The sequence below is a fragment of the Theobroma umbraticum genome, unplaced genomic scaffold (assembly GCF_002168275.2).
Source record: "Theobroma umbraticum cultivar Fairchild unplaced genomic scaffold, ASM216827v3 scaffold_204.0, whole genome shotgun sequence".
Taxonomy (NCBI): Eukaryota; Viridiplantae; Streptophyta; class Magnoliopsida; order Malvales; family Malvaceae; genus Theobroma; species Theobroma umbraticum.
Genome location: NW_018397267.1, coordinates 2,754,982 through 2,778,261, shown reverse-complemented (window position 1 = coordinate 2,778,261; position 23,280 = coordinate 2,754,982). Strand labels below are relative to the sequence as shown.

Below are 23,280 nucleotides of genomic sequence, written 5' to 3'. Positions count from 1 at the left end.
TTGCTTGTTACTTGGTCGTGTCTAATTGGCTTTGATTATCAACCCTACCAATCTGTTCATTGCTTCAACTCTGCTGACTCATCTCCTTAATTTTAACATTTGATTGGCTGATCAAGAATTATTAGTAGCTAACTTTAGTGCTTGTCGACGATTTAATGCTAATTGAACAGTCTTAGCTGTACAGCTTATTATCCCCTTTTTTGGGGGGTAGAAATAGGCATGCATTGTAACAAATGACAATTGTACAGAGAGATAGTTCCTGGGAAAGTAACTGCCATGTACAGAGAGTTCTTTGCTGACGGTAATCTTTCATCCCCAAATGTCGTAAGCGCATTATCTTATCCCCCATTAGCCTCAGGGAAGTATGTTAGTGCTGTATCATCATTCGTGCTATAGGTTTTGCTTAACTTGTTTATTATTATGCCATGCTTGCTTAGTGGATAAACTTAGTAGTAGTATTACATCTTTAAGCACCCCGAAAGTTGAGCAAACCCCACCATCAAACTAGGATATTAAAACTAATTAGAAATGAAGTCCGTCGGAAGGGGATTCAGTACAAGGTGAAATCCTGCATCATCCTGAAGGGTTTTTCTAATCAGATAATTAGTCTGTAATAAAAATGGTGTATTACTGTCAAATTTTGCCAGGAGGTTTTGATGTACACCATGACTCTTATATTCTTAAATCAAAATTTTGATAGCACAGTAATTCAGCTAAAGGCAATCCAGTCAATTCTATTCTTAAAGAATGATATATGTCTTGATCTACCCCCTTCCACAATTGACTTTGGAGTTGTTTGATTATTAAATTATTCCACAGAAAACAACCGCATGACGATTGCAGTCAAACTTGGCTTGAGGGCCTGCATTTTATGCATCAGCGCCACAGTAGAGTTATATGTTGAAAAAATGAATTCTATTGAAGGAACTATTGGATCACCTATAAATACCGAGTTTGTGGGATTACTTCTTCACTCACTTTCCAAGTAGTTGAAGCCACTAAAACAGAAATACAATGGCTTTTCCACTAAAAGAAAAATTCCTTATTGCCATGGTGATTCTATTGGGGACTTTGGCATCTGCCATGCCCCGCAGATTGGATGAAACTGTTCTTTTCGAGAAATATCAGCAATGGATGACTCGACATGGACGCACCTATGAGAAGAAAGAAGAGGAGAATTGGCGTTTCGAGATATTCAAAGACAACCTGGAATTCATAGAAAAATTCAACATGGGGAATCAAACTTACAAGTTGAGCATCAATCAATTTGCAGACCTAACTAATGAAGAATTCCGAGCTTCCTATGCTGGATACAAGATATTAACTGGCAGAGTTCCACCCAAATCCACAAGGGTCAAATATGAAAACCTGACCGATGTCCCCGCTAGCATTGACTGGAGGAAGAAAGGGGCAGTCACCCATATTAAGGACCAACGTTCTTGTAGTAAGAAAACCACACTTAAGTCCAACAGTCTTCAAGTGTAAAATTAATTGCTAAATAATTCTTTGTTTCTAACTTATTTTCACTTGTGTATGCAGAAAGTTGCTGGGCATTCTCAACCATTACAGCTGTGGAAGGGATCACCAAGATCAAAACCGGTCAGTTAATCTCACTCTCTGCGCAACAGCTAGTGGACTGCGTCAAAACCGAAGGTACTGATGGTTGCAGCGGTGGTTGGATGGATGATGCGTTTGCATACATTGTAAAAAACCAAGGTCTAGCCAGCGAAACAACATACCCATACACGAATAATGATGGAAATTGCAGCCCCCGGAAAGCTGCTATTAGAATTGTGAAGATAAAAGGCTATGAAGATGTACCTCCCAAAAATGAAGAAGCACTTCTAAAGGCTGCAAGCCAACAACCTGTCTCAGTATCGCTTAATGGTGGTGGACGTAACTTTCAGTTTTATTCGGAAGGGGTATTCACAGGACATTGCGGGACCTCTTTAAATCATGCTGTTACCATTGTTGGGTATGGAACAAGTGAGGATGGTGTCAAATACTGGTTAATCAAGAACTCCTGGGGCAAATCTTGGGGTGAAAGTGGCTATATGAGGATTCAGAGAGATATTCATTCGTCTAAGGGCCTCTGCGGCATTGCTAGAAAGCCTTCCTATCCAGTGGCATGAGTAGGCACGTCGACCCTCGGGTGCCCTCATAAGTTAAATACTCGCTCTTGATTGGTCTCAAGTGTTCTTTGCCGTGATATGATCGTGTCCTATGGCTGTTTACATAAAGCTGTCAGGTTAACTATACAAAATTGGGCTTCTCCTTAATGTATTGAATCCCATATAATATTATAAGTAATAAGATAATCTATATGTTTTACGATCCTGGCTTTGAGCAGTTAGTCATGTACTCTTTTTTTTTTCTTTTTTTTCAGAGACAGATTTCTCTATTAATGGGTAGAAATGATACCGAAGAAGACCTTCCCTATCCCTTCCATGCGAGGCCTACCCAAACCCAAATAAACAGACTTAAATGGTTATCAAAGCCATTAGCTAAGACCACCAAAAAATATCCTAGGACAACTCACAAAATGATAAGGACATACAATAACTTAAGGTATCACAGTTCTAGTACATCACTGCTTTACCACCTCTTCAAGCACAGCTGACAACATATCAGAATCGCAACCCAACACCTTATGGCTCCCCTGTGCTATTTCCAGTAAGTCACCTTCCTTTGCTAGTCCACCGGCCACTACTTTCCAGTAAGTCACGTACTCAACAAGGCTCCAATAATCTTGATTTTGGTAGTCGAATTTTGCAACTCGTCTCTTGGTGGTTAACGTGTCATGATGTCCTTTCAATCTTGTAATTAATTCTATTTAATTAAAGTGAAAATAATTAGTCGTATGGTGAATGATAATGTAAGGACTACGAATAGATATAATCTTTAAAATAAGACCACGATATATTAAGATGAACTTTTTCAAATTAATTTCTCTTCAACTTTTTCTTAATTTTCTTTTACCCATGTTTGGATGGAAGGTATCATTTGATTAGTATTGCGTATCAATATTTCTCACCTTATGGCTTGCTTGGCGTTGGGTTACTATTAAAGATATATGCTAAATTGTGCTTCCCCACATAATTGGATATATTTAATAATAATAAGTGTGAGATATTATTTGAAATAAGGAAATAAAAGAGTGTTCTTTTTAAGTAAAGAAGAGTTCAAGTCTTTAGTAATTGGGCTAACCTGGGTAAAGTGCAAATTAGATTATGGTTAGTCTTTTCTAGTGTTGAATAGTTCTTCAAATTTAATTAAACTTGACATTTAGAACTTAAATAATAATTATTTTAAATTTAAAGTTTAGTTTTTTAATTAAATGGATATTAATTAATTGTTAATTGTCAATAAATTTGTCCGTACAAACAGATAATTATATATATACAAACAGTCATTTAAATATCTTTAAATAGAGACTCCTTTAGGTCATTAAAACAAAAATCAATCTGTGATCAACCCCTCTTCTATGTTTCAAATATTTCTCAAATTACTTCTACATTGTTTTATTAAAAATAAAAATAAAAATTTTATAATCTTGCCATACATCAATAAGTGTTTAAAAAATTGATTTCGTAACAATCAATCTTTGAATTTTATTATATTCTTAGAATATATTATAATTTTGTGCATTTTCAATCTTATTCTCTAACACGCGGTGGGCTAATATAGGTTTTCGAATAATCTCATATTTGAGATATACCTTTGGATCATATTTTCGTGCTGGGCAGGATGGTTGTCATGCTGAAAGTTTATTCTAGCCCCAAATGAAACAAGCTTTCACCTCAAATGTCTCAGGACAAACATTGCATTTCGGACCCACTTTGAAGTTCGGATTCCACCGCCGCAATTGGCCATTTACCATCAAAGATGATAAGCCAAGATAAGGCATAAGTTGCAGAAGAGAATCCAACAAGTCAAAAAGAGCATAATAGCAGCCATCAACTTGCTTTGGCCTATTTTAACCAAAATATGTTGTGTTGAAAATACTCGTGTGCTCCAGCCTAGTCTGGACACTTTTTGACTTTCTTATTTACTATATTCCTGTCCGATAGCATCAGCATCGTGTGTATTTCATTATACACTTTGATTTAATGTTATTGGACCAAAATAATATAGCTTTAAGTAGGATTCAAGTGGTGCAATGTGTCTTACTTTATTTTTATCCCCTTCATTTAGATCTTTATGACTGTGAAAGTTAAACTCAAACTGAAAGTGAGGTTTATAAGATAACAGAAAATAATTTTCTGTTGTACATATATTAAACTCCAAGGACTCTCCATATGCAACAAAATATTTTGCTCCTAGTGCTTGTGATTTTTCCAGGGGTGTGAACTCTGAGAAGGCAGACAACATCATTTTTCAGCAAGATGATCTCAAATTTGATAGTTAAAGGTACAAGTAAGCAGTATCTAAGCAGATATGGGATAGTTGTGGCACTCAAATTGGCTTTGAAGATATGGAATTTCATGATTGTGATAAGCAGCAAACACCATTCGTGTCTCCCATGAAAGGGGAAAAAAAAGGACTGAGGGTCTCACAACTTCAAATGGAAAGGCCAAGTGGGCTGTCACCATCATCAGCAATTTCCTTGTCACAAAAGGACATTAGTGCCTTTCATGCTCTCCTCTGCTATAAATATATGTACCTAGTGACCTAGCATATTTTTCTCATAGACCTATCGCAATATGTTAACGCGATCGTTTTAACATGCAAAAGAAATATTTTGATTGCAATGTTGATTATTTCAGGGACTTGGGCATCACAAGCCATGTGTAGCACACTGGATGAAGCAGTTATTGCTAAGAAACACAGGCGATGGATGACTCATCACAGACGCACTTACGAGAACCAAGCGGAGAAAGAGAGGCGTTTTAAAATATTCAAGGACAACCTTGAATACATAGAAAATTTCAAAAAAATGCGAAACCAGACTTATGAATTGAGGCCCAATGAGTTTGCAGATTTAACCCACGAAGAATTTCTGGCTTCATATACCGGTATATGTTGTCCCCGCCCCCGGGTCATCCAAGACTTCAGTGTCCAGGACTTTCAGGTATGAGAACCTGACAGAAGTCCCAACTAACATGGACTGGACCAAAAAAGGGGGCTGTCACCCGTGTTAAATACCAGGGTCAATCTGGTAAGAAAACCATAGAATCCGAACTTCCCAATTTGTTTCTCTTTCTCTTTTGTTTTCCTATTGACAGCTTTTCTATCTTTTTGAACTGGCTTGTTGAACTTCAGAAAGTTGCTGGGCATTTTCTTCTGTTGCTGCTGTAGAAGGGATCATCCAAATCAAGACCGGTAACTTGGTCTCATTGTCTGAACAACAGTTGGTGGACTGCGCCACTAGCAATGACGGATGCCATGGTGGTTGGCTGGACAATGCATTTGAATACATTGTACAAAACCAGGGCATCGCCAGGGACACAACATACCCTTATAAGGCAGCCAACAGAACTTGTGACCTTAATCAGGCATCTGTCCCAGCCGCCCGTATCCCTGGCTACAAAGATGTACCTGCAAACAATGAGGAAGCATTTCTGAAAGCTGCGAGTAACCAGCCTGTGTCAGTTGCTCTTGATGCTGCTGGTCCCGCCTTTCGGTTTTACTCAAAAGGTGTGTTTGATGGAGAATGTGGGACTAAAGTGAATCAGGCTGTGACTATAGTAGGGTATGGGACAAGTGAGGATGGTGCCAAGTATTGGTTAATCAAGAACTCATGGGATGAGAAGCGGGGTGAAGGTGGGTACATGAGAATCAAGAGAGATGTCGATGCTCCGGAAGGGCTTTGTGGTCTTGCCACAAAGGCTTCCTATCCAATTGCATGAGTAGCTAGACCCCGGAGGCACTGATTTCTTCTCAATTATTAAATATAAACGTTTCAGCTCATTATAATAATTTATTGCCCTTCAACTCTGTGGTTCTTTTAATTTTTTTTTATTTGCAGTAGCATCAAAATAGAATGTTTTCTTTTTTTAATTTAGAAAAGTGAATAACAAATTCAATCTATCCGACTCATTTATAAGCCCAGTTCTAAGCTAAAATCAGGTCAAATCTCAGACCAAGAGGCTGTAACGCTAATAGGCATATCCATATCTTTTTGTACAAAGTTTAAACTTAAGTTCTAGTTAATGCTAATAAGTTTTTGCAAAGTCCTTTTGGAAGGTCATAAAAAGGCTTAGTACGGGTTTGGCTTAGTTTATATTTAGCTTATTTATTACTTGAAAGTAGAAATTAAATCAAATATAATTTTGTAAAAAGCTCTTAAAAAATAATTTTTTTAAAAAATAAAATCTAAAAAAAAAACTTAAAAAAAGTTTTCTCTTCTCTTTTTTTTTAAAAGTACGTCAGCTTATTAAAAGAATTATTTTTTCTCAAAAAATCTTCACTCTCAAAAAATTTTAACAAAAGTAATTTTTTAAAAAACAAAGTTTAAAAAAAAAGCTTCAGAGATGAGTTTTCTGTTTCCTTCTTTTAAAAATGTTATTATTTTAAGAAATACCCCTCTCTCAATTAATTTTTTTCTCTTTTTTTTTTTTTACAAATTACTCTTTTTCAATGCAAAATCATGATCTCCTTCTCCTTTACCTTTCTACAAAGACTACTAAAAACGAAAAAAACAGAAGACCTAACAACAGAAAAGTAAAATCTAAGATTTTTTTTTTACAAAGATTAAGAGAAAAGAAGGTCTAAAATTCAAAACTATATTTAGGTAGTATTTAAAGGCTTTCTCTCTTCATCAAAAAAATCTAATATTATTACTACTATACAAGTTTAAAAATATTTTCTTTTTTATGAATTTTTTTTATTTTAATATCTGAAATCATATATAAATTCGAAATAGATTTTTTTTTTTGCTTTAATTTGTTAAGTGATTGAAGATGGCATGAATACCTTTTATAATAATTTTAATCAAAATTAGAACTTATATAATTTATTTTATCAAAAGTTTAACTTAATTTTAAAAGTTATTATTTTTCATAAAAACTTCCTAATAGTTTTTAAACTAAAAAAAATTAAACCAAACTTAAAACTTTATAAACGTAGATAAAATTTCAATGGACTTTATATATTCAAGTTATTTCAATCAACTGCGTAGATGGTATAAGGATGCATAAGCCGAAAAAATTCAGGGTCCTAAAGTTAAAGGAGTCATTGTATCCTTTTTCTCTTCTTCTCGGGGAAAAAATGAAAGACGGCTGGATGTGTATCCTGTCATTGTCCAGCTGAGGACGAATACAGATATTTTGATACATTCAGTGTTGCGATTCAGTCCGAAATGAACTTGTTTTATGATAGTTAATGGTCAAATTTGTCTTCTAGGAACCTGATTTTGATACATTCACTAGGTTCCGACTTCCAAGATTCCTAAAATTTTGATATTTATTGCCCAACAGCTGCTCAAATTAAACAAACCATCACCTCTAAGAAAGTTTTGATTGTTTATGTTATAGTAACTGCTGGTAGAAAAAAAGGACAAGCACATACAGAAGAATCACTACCCAGAATCGAAACTGTACGAGGGTAACAGCTTTCATTAGGAAGCAAAGCCATGAATGGCAATACATGATGCCAAGTTCAAAACTAGCGAGATGTCAGCTAGCAAGTACATGATTCGCGTCTCTGATGGGGCAAAGGATAGACACATGTGGAATCTCTTCTTAAAAATGATTTATAGCACTATTATCATTATCTAAGGTGCATGAGATGAGCAGATGCTGTTCCTTTTCATTGAATTATTGCTTGCGTTTAATTGTTTGTATTTCATTAATTTTTCTAGAGACCCTTGACAATCATATATATAGTTATAGTTGAATTTGCTTGGAAACTAGAGTGACGAAAGGCATATTCCAAAGCATACAGTTGTTCAGAGGTTGCGGGACTCGTATTCATCATGCTATACAAGATAATAATTGCAGCCAGATTTGAATTAGGGGCCCGAAATTGAAATATATACTACCAGCTACGTCCCTAGCGACCAAAACTCCTTGAAATTGATTGCAGATTAACCTCTGGCCACATAAATTAAGGAACTTCATACCTGACAAAACAAAGGTCAAATCTCAATTAGTCTTTTGATCAATTCCTCATTCTCCATTTTGATTATTCTGCCTTGTCCCGCTTATTGATTGAAGCTATCATACTCAGTAATGAGAAAAATGACTGGACGCAGCTACGAAAAGAAGGCAATCGGTAGAGGGCAGCGTTTTCAGATATTCTAGGGCAACCTGGAATTCGTTAATAACTCTACAAGAGGAAGAAACCAAACGTATACGCTGAGCACTAACGAATCAGGAAAGAAATCCTACCTTTACATATGTATGATAAAATCAGGATAGAGAGGATACTCAAGGGGGGAATACCTGTTCTGTATATAACAGCAAGATTCATGAAAAACCTAAACCAACTGGCGGAAGACTGGAAGTGATTTTCACTTTAATCAATTAGGATAAGGAAAAAGAGACTTTTCTTATTGTTTTAAACTGGAAAGGTCGCTTTAAACATGTATACTAAACGCAAACACGTGTTTCCATTATGTACTTCTTACTAATTAATATGGTGATGTGATGACAGCCTCCTCATCAGCTCACTATCCATGTCTCTACCACGGCCCTCGGATTATCTATGTGTGTGTGTGGAAGAAGCGGAACAGAACATAACAGGAGACAGAATGCCACGTGAAAGAAAGCAACGCGACAGCATCATCTGTACACTTGCAGGCTAGAATATCCCCAGTCAAAGTCACGAAAGATAGAGCCAACAGTAAATGAAAAGGAAGGGCATAGTGGTCCCATCAGGCTCTATAACTTATTTTGTCTGATTGGCTTTTAGAGTTTGTTCAAACTCTTCAGCTTCAACCTGTCTGTTCCTTAATTTCTATCTCTGCTTAGCTCTGGAGTTTGATGCACATTATTATTAGTTAATGCTCATTGAACCGTTTTAAGTTGTATTGCTCATTCAATAAATTGTTGCTTCTTACCATATGTAAGTGCTCCTTCTTTTTTATTATTTCATGCTTGACCAGCAGATATAAATTATGAAGTAAATGTCATCTAATTTCTAAAGTTCTATGAATCCCCAAATTAAGTTGAGGAAGACCACACCCATCTTTTAAACCAACCCCTTTTTGCCCACTTAGATGAGTTGTTCATTCAGGTATATGTCAACAGGTTTGGAGGAACTCCACAACACCCAAAGTTGGGTGCGACCTTTGTTTTTTGAAAGTTATATTTCATTCATAACAAGGAAGGGAATTCCTTTGTACAACCATAAGAAATCCCAGGCCTGATAAAGATCAGACCTATCCATCTTTTCACATACTGATTATAAAAAACCACCAGCAAACATTCCCCTGCCTCGTACGACCAAAGCCTAAACCTTACTCATTTACAGTTGTGAGCAGTAAACCTACAGGTATCTCAAATACCAATATCATTGCTATCAACAAAAGTTAGTACGAGTAGGAAACCCAGCCAGCTTGCCTAGTAAAAGTAATCATCCCTGCATAATATTGGCAAAACGTTATGAGAAATTAATAAGCCCCAATATAGTATTTGAGTAATACTGGGCCAAAAAATGAAAATCTTATGTTACAAATTAATTATAAGCTCAACTTTTTTTTACATTACTGCAGTCTTTCAGCTTCTAATGGATATAAAAGGACAATGGGTCCATGCATGGTGAGGGATTGAAAATCTGAAACATCCTATCATATCCTTTAGGGGATTACTGGCGACCAATGGTTGTAATACTGTCAAAATGTTTGACGTTCAAAGGTGTAATGGAGTCATGTAAACAACTTTTGAACTTCTAGATGATAACTTATGGTCAAATTTGTCTTCAAGGATCTGATTTTGATACATTATCTACTCTCTTTAGGTTCCAAAATTTCCTATATATATTGACATTTTGTTAGCACTAATCGTCAAAATAGCATAGAAGCAAAAGTACCATTTAGTAGTCAACAAATTCTAGACGAGGTTTCCTATATAATACTTTAAAAAAAATTAAATAAAATTTTATTTTTTGTTACGTTTAATTAAATTTATATATTTTTATTTTTGATCAAATAAATTTTTATAATTAACGGTTAACTCACTATCATTAATTAAAATATCTTTTATTATTTTATATCTTCGTATCACTAGTTTGGAAAGTAAAAAAGATTATGTAATCGTATCACATCAATATGTTATGTTTTTGTTTATTATATCATTTCAACATATCATATAACATAAAAATAACAAATAATATATTTTTATAAGACAAAATTGAGATTTAATTACTAAATAGGATCATTACAAAAAAAAAAAACCCAACTAAAGTAGGGATACGGTAAGCACATCAAGAGGGACAACACTCCACCTTGGTGTGAACTATATACAGGAATCGAAATCAATCAATTTGGCTATTTTCAAAATTAAATTAATAAGTGGTATTTTAATTAATAACATAAGTATGTTTATATGATTAAAAATAAAAATAAAAAAGCTTGATTAAACTTAATAAAAAATTCTTATTTGAATTTTTTAAAATAATTTAAAAACTGTTTTAGATATTATACCTATATAATTTTTTAATCGATTAAATTAGTGCCTTACATTTAATTCCTATATATTCTTTGAACTAATGACCAAATAGGTAAACTATCATTCTTAATATACTTCATTTAAATAAGTCAAAATATGTAATACTAATTATTCCATTTCTACACTTTATTCTGTTCCATAGATCAGACATGCCTTTGAAAAAACAGAAAAAAGAACCATTTTTACGACTCATCCCCTTGTTATCCTTTTCTTGTGAATGGACAGAAAAAAGGTTCTAATTTTGTTATGACATTCCACCCATATATTCCAAACAAATCCCAAGATAACGTATGAAAGACAAGACGAAGAAATAAAGCAGTCAAATTTGGTTTCGTGCATTGCGGGCCAGGTTTTGATGTACTCGTCAACTTCGTACCTGCACTGGGGAATTCAAATCACACTATTGCTTTAATCATCATTAAATTTAAATTTAAAGTATATTACACAAAACTTCTTAACTTCTAATTATAATTTTATATGAATTCATTAATTTTCAAAATGAACACTTAACCTCAAACATATAAACACCATTAACATTTAAATATAAAATATCTAAAATATCATTTTTCGGTTTTTACATTTTTCTTTCTTTTTGGTTGATCGGCAATATTTACTTACCTCGGTCGATCACCAGATTAGTGCTCCTTGGGAGTACCCTGATGGGCGCTCCCGAGGAGCACTAGAATGCTTCCTGGAGAGCACTCATTTGGTCGGGAGTGGTCAATCGACAGAGGTAAGGCAGGTTTTTTTTTTTTTGAAAAATTATAATTTTATATTTTTTAAAATTAATGAAAGGTAAATCAATGTTTATTGGGAGCACCAGATTGGTGATCTCGGGAGAGCATCCATTTGGTCAAGAGTGGCAGGTTGATGGAGGTAAGATAGGTTTATTTTTTTTTGAAAAATTATAATTTTGTAATTTTTAAAATTAATGAAGAGTAAAATTATCTTTTTATTATTAACATATCATCAAATTAGCGGAATTGATTAACAATTAGACTTATGTGTCCAACAAAGATAGTGTTTCAAGATAAAGTGTTTATTTTAAAAATTAATAGACTTACATGAAATTATGATTAAGTGTTGAAGAGTTATGCGTATTTTACTTTTAAATTTATGATAGAAAAAGGAAATTTTATCTAAAGGGCCTAGCTACCGGATATCATCTATAAATAGAATAGCTCGTATGCTTTGCTTCTTCACTTCTTCAGAGCCACTTAAAAATACCTATACTCATTGGCAAAACTCTGAGCAATGGCTATGGCACTCAAAAATAAGTTTCTCGTTTTCATTTTGATTGTTTCCGGGGCTCTGGCATCTGCCATGTCCCGCACATTGAGTGAAACAGTCGTTGCTGAAAAATACAAGCAATGGATGGCTCAGCATGGACGCACCTATGAGATGAAGGAAGAGGAGAATATGCGTTTTGAGGTTTTCAAAAACAACCTGGAATATATAGAAAACTTCAACAACATAGGGAATCAACCTTATAAGTTAAGCATCAATGAATTTGCAGACTTAACGAACGAAGAATTCCTATCATACTATGCTGGCTACAAGATGATTCCTATCACAGTTTCATCCAAAACTAAAAGATTTAAATATGAAAACCTGACCAATGTCCCACCTAGCATTGATTGGAGGAACAAAGAGGCTGTCACCCAAATTAAGAACCAAGGTCGTTGTGGTAAGGAATCAAACCATCACGTCCAAAACTCTACAAGCTGTTAAAATAATTAGTTTTTGCACGTTAATTGCATATCTGTTCTAACTTATTTTTACTTGTTTATTATCCAGGAAGTTGCTGGGCATTCTCAACCGTTGCAGCTGTGGAAGGTATCGCAAAGATTAAAACTGGTCGGTTGTTCTCACTCTCTGAGCAGCAACTGGTGGACTGCATCAGAACGAAAGGAAGTCATGGCTGCAAAGGTGGTTGGATGGATGATGCTTTTGAATACATTGTGAAAAACCAAGGTCTCGCCGAGGAAACAAGATACCCATACAAGAAAAAAGACGGAACTTGCAGCCCTCGGAAAGCAGCTATCAAAGCCGTGCAGATCATAGGCTATGAAGATGTACCTCACAACAAGGAAGAAGCACTACTAAAGGCTGCAAGCCAGCAACCTGTCTCGGTAGCCCTCGATGGAAGTGGAACTGCGTTTCAGTTTTACTCAGGAGGTGTTTTCACAGGACGATGCCGCACGTCTTTAAACCACGCTGTTACCATTGTTGGGTACGGAACAAGTGAAGATGGCAGCAAATACTGGCTAATCAAGAACTCATGGGGCAAATCATGGGGTGAAAATGGCTACATGAGGATTAAGAGAGATGTTCATTCTAAAAAAGGTCTCTGTGGCATCGCCAAGAGAGCTTCCTATCCAGTTGCGTGAATAGCACGTTCCAGGTTGCACCTTACTAGCTTTTCCCAATTTCGGATGTTAATAAGTGCTTGTTGTTCTTGCTGTTTCCTATATATATTCTTAGCTATGAAATTAAGAATGTTGTATGACTGTTCAATATAATAAATTGGTATTCTACTCGCCCGTCTATATATATCTTCTCCAAATTATATGTTTCAAGACCATGGCCTCGAAGTAGAAGGAAATGCGAAGGTGATAAAACTTCAATAATCTTTGATTTTGGCATTGACTGAGTTGTTCTCACCTGATCGAATCTTAAAATAGATAATCTACTGCATTACATAGATCATATCTATTACATTAGCTATAAATCTTATTAATTAAACAAATTAAACTATGTGGCTTGCTGACACAATTTTTAAAAATACAGTATTAGTATAAATACGTGATTTACAGCTTAAAATTAATATATTCACAATATTCATAAAAATGTGATCCAAATATGCTCATATGACAAATTTAAATGATATGCTATACCTAATTTATTAACATAAATAGATGCGTGATACAAAGGGTTTATATAACAATAACTTTTTTTGTAAAAAATATCCAATAACATCTATTTTATTAATTTGAAAGGCTTATTTAAATCTTAGGACATTCATTAAGAAGTCAGTTAATTACCACTAAATGTATGACGCTAAGGACCGTTAAAAAGGGGAAGAAAGTATTTGCATGCAAAACAAAGCTCTGGCTATGTCTAACAGATGCTAAATTTGTGTGTGGTTGTTGGTGCCAGAAAGAGGATCAGGATATATGGGTTAAGGGTAGGCAAGCACCTTGGTTCGTCAACAAGAGTTCGACAACGGGCCAGCCATGCATACAAGACACTGCAGTTATTGGGTTGGTCAACAGTCAACATGATGAACAGACGAAGGGGACAACATGGCTTTAGTGGGTTAGTCATGGTGGCTTATCGATTCAACGACGCAATGAAGGCAGCACCATCAACACTAATATCACAACGTGACACACACCATAAAGTAACACAAATATTGAAAGTTTATAGTCTATTAAAACTCTTCAAGAGGTACCAATCCATTAATTAACTAAATCGTTAGTCAAGAATATACAAATTCAAAATTTTACTCTATTCATGAAAATGCTCAATAATTCACAATTTCATACTTATTTGTATTTTATAAATAAATACAGATATAATTATGTAATTTTCCTGATGCAATGAAGGGTAGCACCGTCCAACTGTATAATACACCGGCACTCAAATCTAGAGAGCAAACCCATCAAGTTTCAAGTCAGCCTTAAATTTAAATCTCTTTCTTATCAATTACTGAACATTCAGTTGTTGGTTTTAAACCTTCAAGTGTGTTTACCTAAACAGGTATGTCTCATGATAACAAAGTATAATTATATTCTTCTCTATGTATTGTAAATTTATCTTAACCGTTAACATCACAGTGCATAATTAATTCCAAACATATAATATGCTTAATTAATTTTAAACATATTCAAGTAATAGTCACACCTAAATTAAAACACAAGTACCTACAAACATCTTTGTCCATACATCTCATTAAAATATAAACTTAATACTTAGATTACATTTCACATAATTTCAATGTACATAACTAACCTAAACACAACATCAACATAAAGAACTTTAGGAGATGTATGGACACAGGGAAAGGTATTATGAGATGCTATTACCTTCACCGTGGTGGAAGGAAAACTTGCCAAAAATTGCACTAAGCCAATCATTATCAGAAAAATAAAATAATAAAATGAGTCTCACGAGCTCAGTGAGCAAGGTAAGGTGGGAAACAAGCATTAAGAAGGGAACATTTGAATATAAAATGGTACAAGACTAGCTACAATTAAACCATAATCTTGAAGGGGACAACCTTGCATGTATTAAATCATTAAATGATTAAAATCACTAGAAAAAAAAATCAATTACTTAGAAACATCAAAACCATATCAATATGCCAAATCAAGTGAAAGCATGCTAAACATCACAATTTCATTCCTTTCTCATGACAAGCATAAAACAGTTTCAATGCATAATCAAATACATGCTTAGACTTTAATCAAATCAAATACAATAAGCTCTTGCCATGAAATAAACAGATGCCATAGTCAATGTTAAAATAGGTAAAGGAAACAAATCTTAAGTAGATCTTTAAACCCGCTGGCCCTCTCCCATGTAATAAGTATGTCCAACTACACTAACCTGTGGCCACAGCCATGTCATTAAAACTTGTGGTATTACCTCGTATCAATGTAACCATGATCATGATCGAGGGTGATAGCAATAAGTAGAGCTCCTCACGCATGTAATCCCATGGTCTTTGTCACGTATGGAATTAATAAGCCCGCAGGCATCCCAGAGCTAGAGCTACTTTGCTCACAAAGATCACACAGCTTGGTGTGATGGTAGGTCTACCATCAACTATCTCACTTATAAAATCAAATAATTGATAAGTTTAAACAATTCACTTAGTAAAAGATGCCATCATTTGCAAGCATGGTTTAATATTCAACCTGCATACTCATTAAAGAATAAAATCAATTGAATTAATGCATTCTCACAATCCATAAGTACCGCACTTAATCTTCACAAACACAAACAATTTGCAAGGCACTTTTGACTTAAACCATTTTGAGGGGCTTGTTTCCTATTTTTTACAACACATATTTTATGTAGTTTTACGTACTATATAAGTAAAACAAATAAAAAATCACAATACAACAACACCTTAAGGTTTTAACTAGTTCATGTTGTAGAAGGAGAAAAATTATCAGTCAATTACGTGCCGCCATGTGGATTTAATAATATTTTAACCATGTAATTAATTATAAAATAATTAACTTATTGATTGAAGACATATAGTTGAACCAATTCACCTATTAGTATATATTTATCCCTTGAGATTATTTGGAGATAATATTTAAATTGGATCAATCAAAAAATTAGTTATTGGTCATCCAATTTATCTCTAAATAAATCAAAATAATTTAGAGATAATATTTATATTTTGACCAATCAAATATTAGTTATTGGTCATTCAATTTATCTCTAAATAAATCAAAATAATTTAGAGATAATCTTCATATTTTTGACCAATCAAAATTTAATTATTGGTCATTTAAATTATCTCTAATAATTATATTAATTTAGAGATAAAAATCAAATTGGATTACTTAATTTATCTCCAAATAAATTAAGATAATTTGGAGACAATACTTAACTTCGGCCAATCAAAATTCTAAATTATAATGCTAAGTGGGAGACTTTGATTAGAATGAGATCTCTTTAAATTATCTCTAAATTATTTTAATTTATTTAGAGATAAATTATGATCATTCATTAAAAGTCTTTTGATTGGCCGGACTTTGAGTCCTTGAATTTTGATTGGCCTAAGTTAGGTATTGTCTCCAAATTATCTTAATTTATTTGGAGATAAATTAAATAATTTAATTTAATTTTTATTTCTAAATTAATATAATTATTAGAGATAATTAAATGATCAATAATTAAATTTTGATTGGTCAAAAATATGAAGATTATCTCCAAATTATTTTAATTTATTTAGGGATAAATTGGATGACCAATAACTAATATTTGATTGGTCAAAATATAAATATTATCTCTAAATTATTTTGATTTATTTAGAGATAAATTGGATGACCAATAACTAATTTTTTGATTGATCTAATTTAAATATTATCTCTAAATAATCTCAAGGGATAAATATATACCAATAGATGAATTTGTTTAACTATATGTCTTCAACTAATAAATTAATTATTTTATAATTAATTACATGATTAAGATATTATTAAATTCACATGACGGCAAGTAATGGACTAATAATTTTTCTCCTTCTACACATGTTTTTCACAATGACATTCAATAATAAACTTAATACACATATTTGATATAGTGTAGAAGATATAATTTAAAATAGGTAAGCCCCACTCACCTCAATTGGTAGGATTTCTCAGCAATAATTCAACCTTTAGTGAGCTTGTCGATGCTAATTACAAGTCTTTGGCAGGTTCGCTTACCCGAATCTTTAAGAGCTAATTAACTTCAACAGTAACCTCTGGTTCCAGGCCTTAATCCACATTTCCAACAAGCTCATCCTTCTTTTTCTAACTTCCTTGCAATAGTATTCACAATAAAATTCATAAATTCCTAGCTCATTTAAACATCTCCTCTTAACCAGCATCTAAACATGGTGAACACTTAAAATTTAAACCTCAAATCTCTTACCTTTTATGGGTTGACCCACCGTAAACACAACTCCAAGGAACCCTCCAAATCCGAGACACCAATGGCTGTCACAACAAATGTAAAAGAACTCTGAACCGATTGAACTTTAGATTTTAAGGTCTAAAACCAAATGATTTCTTACCTATTCAACTGAGCTTACTCTTTCTCCTTTCTTCTTCACTTAGCATTAACCGGACCTATACCATTCTTGCCTTTATTTTCTAACTCAACCAAACCTTCTTTCTTTATTTTCTTCACTTCAACCGAATTGTTTTTGAGCTCTTGTGGTTGAGGTTGGTTCTTGGAGGATTCTCCAATGGAAGCTAAAATTTTGCCTGCCTTTGCTGCCAATAGATATTGGCGTTTATAACTACGTAGGACATCTTTAACTCTTGCACCTTTTCTTTCATTCTTCCTTTTTGTTTAACCGTGTATTCACTCCAAAGTTAAGCATGCATGGATATATTTTTTACTCTAAACTTTTGTCCTTTTTGCATGCAATCATTTATATCTAATAATATAAGTTCTACATACAAATTCTATCTCTTATAGTCTTCTTCCATTATGTTATTTAATTTCACTTAATATATTCAATTAAATGAAATTACATATACCTCAAATATATATATATATATTACCTTAAAATATATATATTGTATAAATACAAAAATTATTTTAATCGATATAATGAATAATTCAATTTCCTTCTTCTCCACTTAACCTTAAAGTAACACTATTGACTTTCAACTACACATTGACTTTATTAATTAGACCTTCAAATAATATAATAATATTTTTATTATTTTAGTATTATTTTATCTCATAAATATTACTTTTCTCCCAATGCTTCCTTTCACCACCTAATTATGCCTAGTAACTCCTTTTGATTGGCATTAATTCACCTCAGTTGGGACCCAATAAGTTGTATTAGCCGTTACTCAAGATAGAGGGTGTTGCAAGTATTGGGCTTAAATCAATAGTTTGTCAAAACTGTTTGAGATATGGATCCATTAATTGATTAGATGGCTAGTAAAAAAAACATACACAACAAAATTTTACTCCATTCATGAAAATACCCAATGGTTCATAATTTCATATTTATATTATATACAAATATAAGTATATGTGTAATTATATAATTATGTTTAAATTCTTTTTTTATATTTCAGGAAAGGGAAATTCAGATTTTATTTTTTTTAAGAACAGAATCAAACATCAATTATTAAAACAAATGCTCGGGTACAATTATATGTTTAAATTAAAATCATGGACACTTCAATAATTACATCACAAATAATTAATACTAATGTATGAAATTTATAGATTAGTTATTGAAATAACAAAATAAAATCTAGCCACTTATATGATGAGATTGATAATCCACAATAACCATAACATGATGGCTGAGTGCAAACTTATTCACTTATGTACCTAACAACGACATATTTATGTATTAATAATTAAAAGATAATTGTAAAGTAGTATTTTAACGAATGTTCATCTTACAGTCCAACTAGACCTAAAATCCTCGAGCACTACCAAAGAGTTTAACATTCAGACTTAAGCCAAGAGGAGAACACCAGCTGGTATGGTGGAAATTGGTTAAATGGAGGTGACCACTCTTAGAAAGCGAAGCATCAAAACCACAGTTGACATCAGATGAGATGAAAGGCCAGAATTGAAACAGAAGGTCTCTTTAGTACTCTGTTTCTCGTTTGTATAAAGGGCTCATAAAGGCAAAATTCCTGCCCGTTCGGCCAAGAATATGCAAAACATAAACCAGCCCTGTACTTCAAAAGATAATCGAGGGGAAGGACTGTAACCTGGAAAGCTAGCAGAAGCATCACAAAGCTAGCAGCAAGGCACGCATATTTTGGCACACTATAATGCAGGCATATGGCACCACCGTGCTATATAACATACATAAAATATGGCTCAACAAGACTCAAATGGCTTCTTCCATTCTTCATTTTCCAAAAGAAACAGAGTGTCACCACAAAACCTCATCCCGCTTCCCAACATATCTTCCAATTTCATTAGAATCTTACACATCAACTATTTCACCAATTTATATAAGTTTTGGACAAGAAACCTATATATGATACCAGTAGCAAATATCCATTTCAAGGACAATTAAATATCACTCTCCAGAGTTATTCTGATCATGGCGGAAATTAGGACAAAGTTTAGATAAGATTTCTTAAGTTTGTGAATGTTTTTACTAAAACCGACCAAATAAAAACTACATTTGAAAATGCAAATTACTAAGATGAAGACTTCTTACAGACTTGACCTAAGTAATCTCTCCTAAGTTCTAAGTTCTCTCCCTGAAACTAATGTTCAGTATTCCTACTAGACACAAAAATGCAAACAAAGAGAAAGGCAAATGCAGCCAATAGACAATAGCTAAAAACAATAATCTGAGCAATTTCATATCCAGGTTCATCAACAAATACTGTAAGCTTAAAATTTTCCCATCCAAGACAAGAAAAACATCCCAAAGCATAAAATCTGCAAGTGAAACATCAAAAGGAATTGTCATCAAAGTTCATACAAAGCATTCATCAGAGATTAATATATACCAACTAACTATTAGAAAACAAAAAAAAAAGTAGAATATAACAATTAAAATGTGAATTTCAATCTACAAATATTGCACAATTGAAACAACATAAGAGGCATTGGCTACGTTTTGCCTAATTTATCCTCTAAATATGATAAAAAAAAATGCCACATTTTACGGAATATTGCAAACTGAAACAAAGAGAAATAGTTTAACTACGCTTCCCGCTGTTTGGGTTGGATTTGGTGCAAAGGACCTTCCGACCCTTAGCACGTCGGCGTCTCAAGACAGCTCTTCCGCTAGTTGTTCTCATTCTTCTACGGAACCCATGAGTTCGAGCCAAAGATTTTCGAGACCTATTCCTCTTTGTTTGACAAAGAGCAGCCTTTCCAGCCCTCACCACCAGGCCTCGCCTATTCTTGTTCCTTAGCCCATTGTTTGAACTAAAATCCATCCCCAAAGATAACCCTACCAGCAAAGTTGAAATTAAAAATAAAAAATTAATACCCATTGAAGAAAATCAGTAAATAATTAAAATGGGAAACTTTTTTACCTGCAAAAGAAGAAGGGAAAGAGACAGAAGAAGAGGAAGAAGGGAGAAAGGAGCAGTGAAGAAGGGAAGAGCAAGGTTTGGGGTTGTTTTCCGCATTGGAAGAGATCGAAATTCTTCTTCTTGAACCTGTTAATAGAGTGAGAGAAGCTGAAGGGATTTGGGTTCTTATGGATTTAGCTGTAAGCCATTGGGGTGATGTTATTACTGACATTGAAGCCATGGCTTCTGGCACACTGTCTCTGTTTCTCTGTTCCTCACCTTCTTATCCAGTTATCCTTCAAAACTGCAGAACCTCAAATGGCTATCGGTAGAGCTGGAATGTGATGGGTTGGGTTTGATCTTCCTGTTTTCCTCCAATATGGGGCTGATTTGACTGGAGGATGTGGATCTTGGAAACAGTCCTAGTTTCATTTAATAACCCCTGATCTAGTCCAATGAAAGTTTTTAGTTTCCCAGGACCTAAGCTTGTGGCCCATTTCAATGACATTTGGGGTTCCTATCTGGTTTAGAAATTTGGCTTTTTTATTTTTATTTTTTCTGAAATTGGATGATAGCCTGTTAGACTCTGTGAATCCAATTCTAGCGTAAAGCTACTAAAAAAGTTAACCAAGCTACAGGGGAGGATGAACCCTTTGTGGACCTCATTGTCAATTTAGATTATGGTGATCAAAAAGCTCTGGTTAAAGCTTGCAAGTAGAGACAATTAGCTTTATCCCAAGATGGGAACATAATAATGTTTATATTTTATATATTGATAGTATATAATTTCTACACACAATTAATATATGAGATTGATGCTATCTCATTAAAAAATAAATTTAAAATTTTGAAAGATTTAAAAATAATTATTATTAATTTTCTTAAGTTTTGTAAAAAATAAATAAATATTTTTTTTTCTCTCCAACATTCTCTTGCTCAATCTCCTCTTCTCTTTCCCTCAACCATAGATCCAACAAGAAAAGAAAAAAATTGTAAATAATCTAAATGGAAAAATGGATAATAATTGAAGAAGGGGAGTTGGTTTTTCCTCTGTCCCCATTTTGTCTCAAGGGCCGATGGTGGGTGGAAGAAATTAGGACAGTCTCTGGATATAAAATCAGGGTTCATTTGGGATTTTGATCAAAATTTGAAATCAGGATAGACATTCATTTTCCAGACAAACTTTGCCAAAGAGACATTTGTTAAATAGTTGAAACATGCTTCTACCTTAGGCGCTGAAATCAGTAACATGTACCTCCATTTCGTCCTCATCACGATTAGTTCATGGTGTCAAGTCTAAACTCAAGTCTCAAAAGTATTCAAAATCCTCTTTTGTTAATTAAATAAAAGATCATGTATATTAAAAGAAAGGGAAATAGGTAAATTAAGAAAAAGAGTGAAATAAATATTATTTTCAAGAATCAAAATTAAGAATTTTGGACTTTAAATTTCTTGTTGTAAAGGGAAAAAGAGAAGAAGAAGAAGAAGAAGAAGAGGAGGAGATTGGGTGAGAGGGAGTTAGAGAGAAAATTTTGTTTTTTATTTTTTAAAAAATAATAATATTTATTTTTATATTTTTTGAAAATTTAAATTTTTTTTAATAAAATGGTATAATTTGATATCTTGATCGTGTATAAAAATTATATATTATCATTGTATCGAATTTAAATTTATAAAATACTATGAGTTTTGTTAGGCTTTTAATAACTGGGAAAGGTTATCCAATCAATAAGATGCAATTGGAGCAGTGGTGCAGCCACCCATGTTTTTTTAGGTCGGCAATTTCTTTGTCACGAATTAATGCTAAAGCACTGCAGTTAGTCCAGAAAAAGGTTTGGTGTATTAATTGTAACTACCACGTCACTAATAAAGGAGAAGCTCATGGATTATGATTGATCACTTGCCACTTTGACCTCACAATGGTCGCAGCCTTCAACCCTATTGGCTGAATATATGTTAGTTAAGCAACTGTTTTGGGTATAAAAAGTTCATTTCTAACCAATCATGGAGTTAATATTCAGGCAGCGAAAACATTTATTGATGTGGTGGACACCAAGAGAATCTGCAATTATCATTGCTTGATCTTGGGTCATGTGTTTATCCGGGGTTTAAGTTTGTCCAGACAGGCTGATGTAGGTTCACATTTGCTGATTGCTTGGTGAAACCGCAACCTCAAAGCCGCCGGGTTGGGTTTGGTTTGGTTTCAACTTTGACGGTAATAACCAAACTCAATCACTAGCTAGGATCCTTTTATGCTAACAAATCACCCAGCTCCTCCCCTTCATTGCAGAGTGTCAAGCTCCCCCATGAAGTTCTCAGCTCAATGAGAGTTGGCAAGTCTGAAACACTGCCCTACTTTTCTTACCCATGTTTTTCCTTTGTCCTTTGCTTGAACTATTTTTAAGTGATGTTGATTTCAACAAAAATCAACTCATATGTGGTTTGGTAGGTTTTGGTTTGAATACCAAAAAGTTGCTCATCTTCTATTTTCGTTATTGACATTTTACTTTAACAATACTTATATCATTAAAAATCTGAAAAATTACATTCAAATCTATCATCCCTTAGTTTAATGTCCATAACAATCATGCATCTAATAATTAAACAAGAGTAAGTCCATTTAGACGTCAAGCAAGCGCAGCTCACAAGATATAAGAGGTTGTCATCGTGATTGTCAGATGGAAAAAGGCAAGTTTCCTCCCAACCATGTGTTAGAAACTATAGATGAGGCAGACTGGGTGTGATGTCTTCCTTAATGTATTGATGTTTTCCCTTGTCTGATAAGCAATATGAAGTAGAGCATTTTAAGTGGGCCTCCAACTTTCAGATACAACCCCTCTGCCCAACTGCAGCCCACTAGTGCTTTGTCTGTTGGCAACAAGCTTTGACTGCTAAAAGGTTTCCCACCATAAGCAACA

General features: G+C 33.7%; 4 protein-coding genes across 4 annotated transcripts; 3 read left to right on the top strand and 1 right to left on the bottom strand.

Annotated features, from left to right (window-relative positions):
* The first annotated feature begins 994 nt into the window (after positions 1-994).
* On the top strand, positions 995-2,280 carry LOC149526687 (senescence-specific cysteine protease SAG12-like). The gene is made up of 2 exons (XM_089784858.1): positions 995-1,444; positions 1,540-2,280. Exons 1-2 carry the CDS (start codon positions 1,015-1,017, stop codon positions 2,130-2,132), a joined length of 1,023 nt encoding a protein of 340 aa, XP_089640984.1. The 5' UTR covers positions 995-1,014; the 3' UTR covers positions 2,133-2,280.
* A 2,467-nt stretch (positions 2,281-4,747) lies between these two features.
* On the top strand, positions 4,748-5,849 carry LOC110424352 (senescence-specific cysteine protease SAG12-like). The gene is given in 4 exon segments (XM_089784859.1): positions 4,748-5,019; positions 5,021-5,114; positions 5,116-5,158; positions 5,263-5,849. Coding segments are annotated over 4 exon segments (993 nt in total). The 5' UTR covers positions 4,748-4,750.
* A 5,983-nt stretch (positions 5,850-11,832) lies between these two features.
* On the top strand, positions 11,833-13,034 carry LOC149526686 (senescence-specific cysteine protease SAG12-like). The gene is made up of 2 exons (XM_089784854.1): positions 11,833-12,297; positions 12,408-13,034. The coding sequence occupies exons 1-2, from the start codon at positions 11,865-11,867 to the stop codon at positions 12,998-13,000; spliced, it is 1,026 nt and encodes a 341-aa protein (XP_089640980.1). The 5' UTR covers positions 11,833-11,864; the 3' UTR covers positions 13,001-13,034.
* A 6,825-nt stretch (positions 13,035-19,859) lies between these two features.
* Positions 19,860-20,769, bottom strand: LOC110423837 (Ribosomal protein L34). The gene is made up of 2 exons (XM_021438235.2): positions 20,384-20,769; positions 19,860-20,298 (listed from the first exon to the last, which is right to left on the bottom strand). The coding sequence occupies exons 1-2, from the start codon at positions 20,601-20,603 to the stop codon at positions 20,042-20,044; spliced, it is 477 nt and encodes a 158-aa protein (XP_021293910.1). The 5' UTR covers positions 20,604-20,769; the 3' UTR covers positions 19,860-20,041.
* Between the last annotated feature and the right edge of the window lie 2,511 nt (positions 20,770-23,280).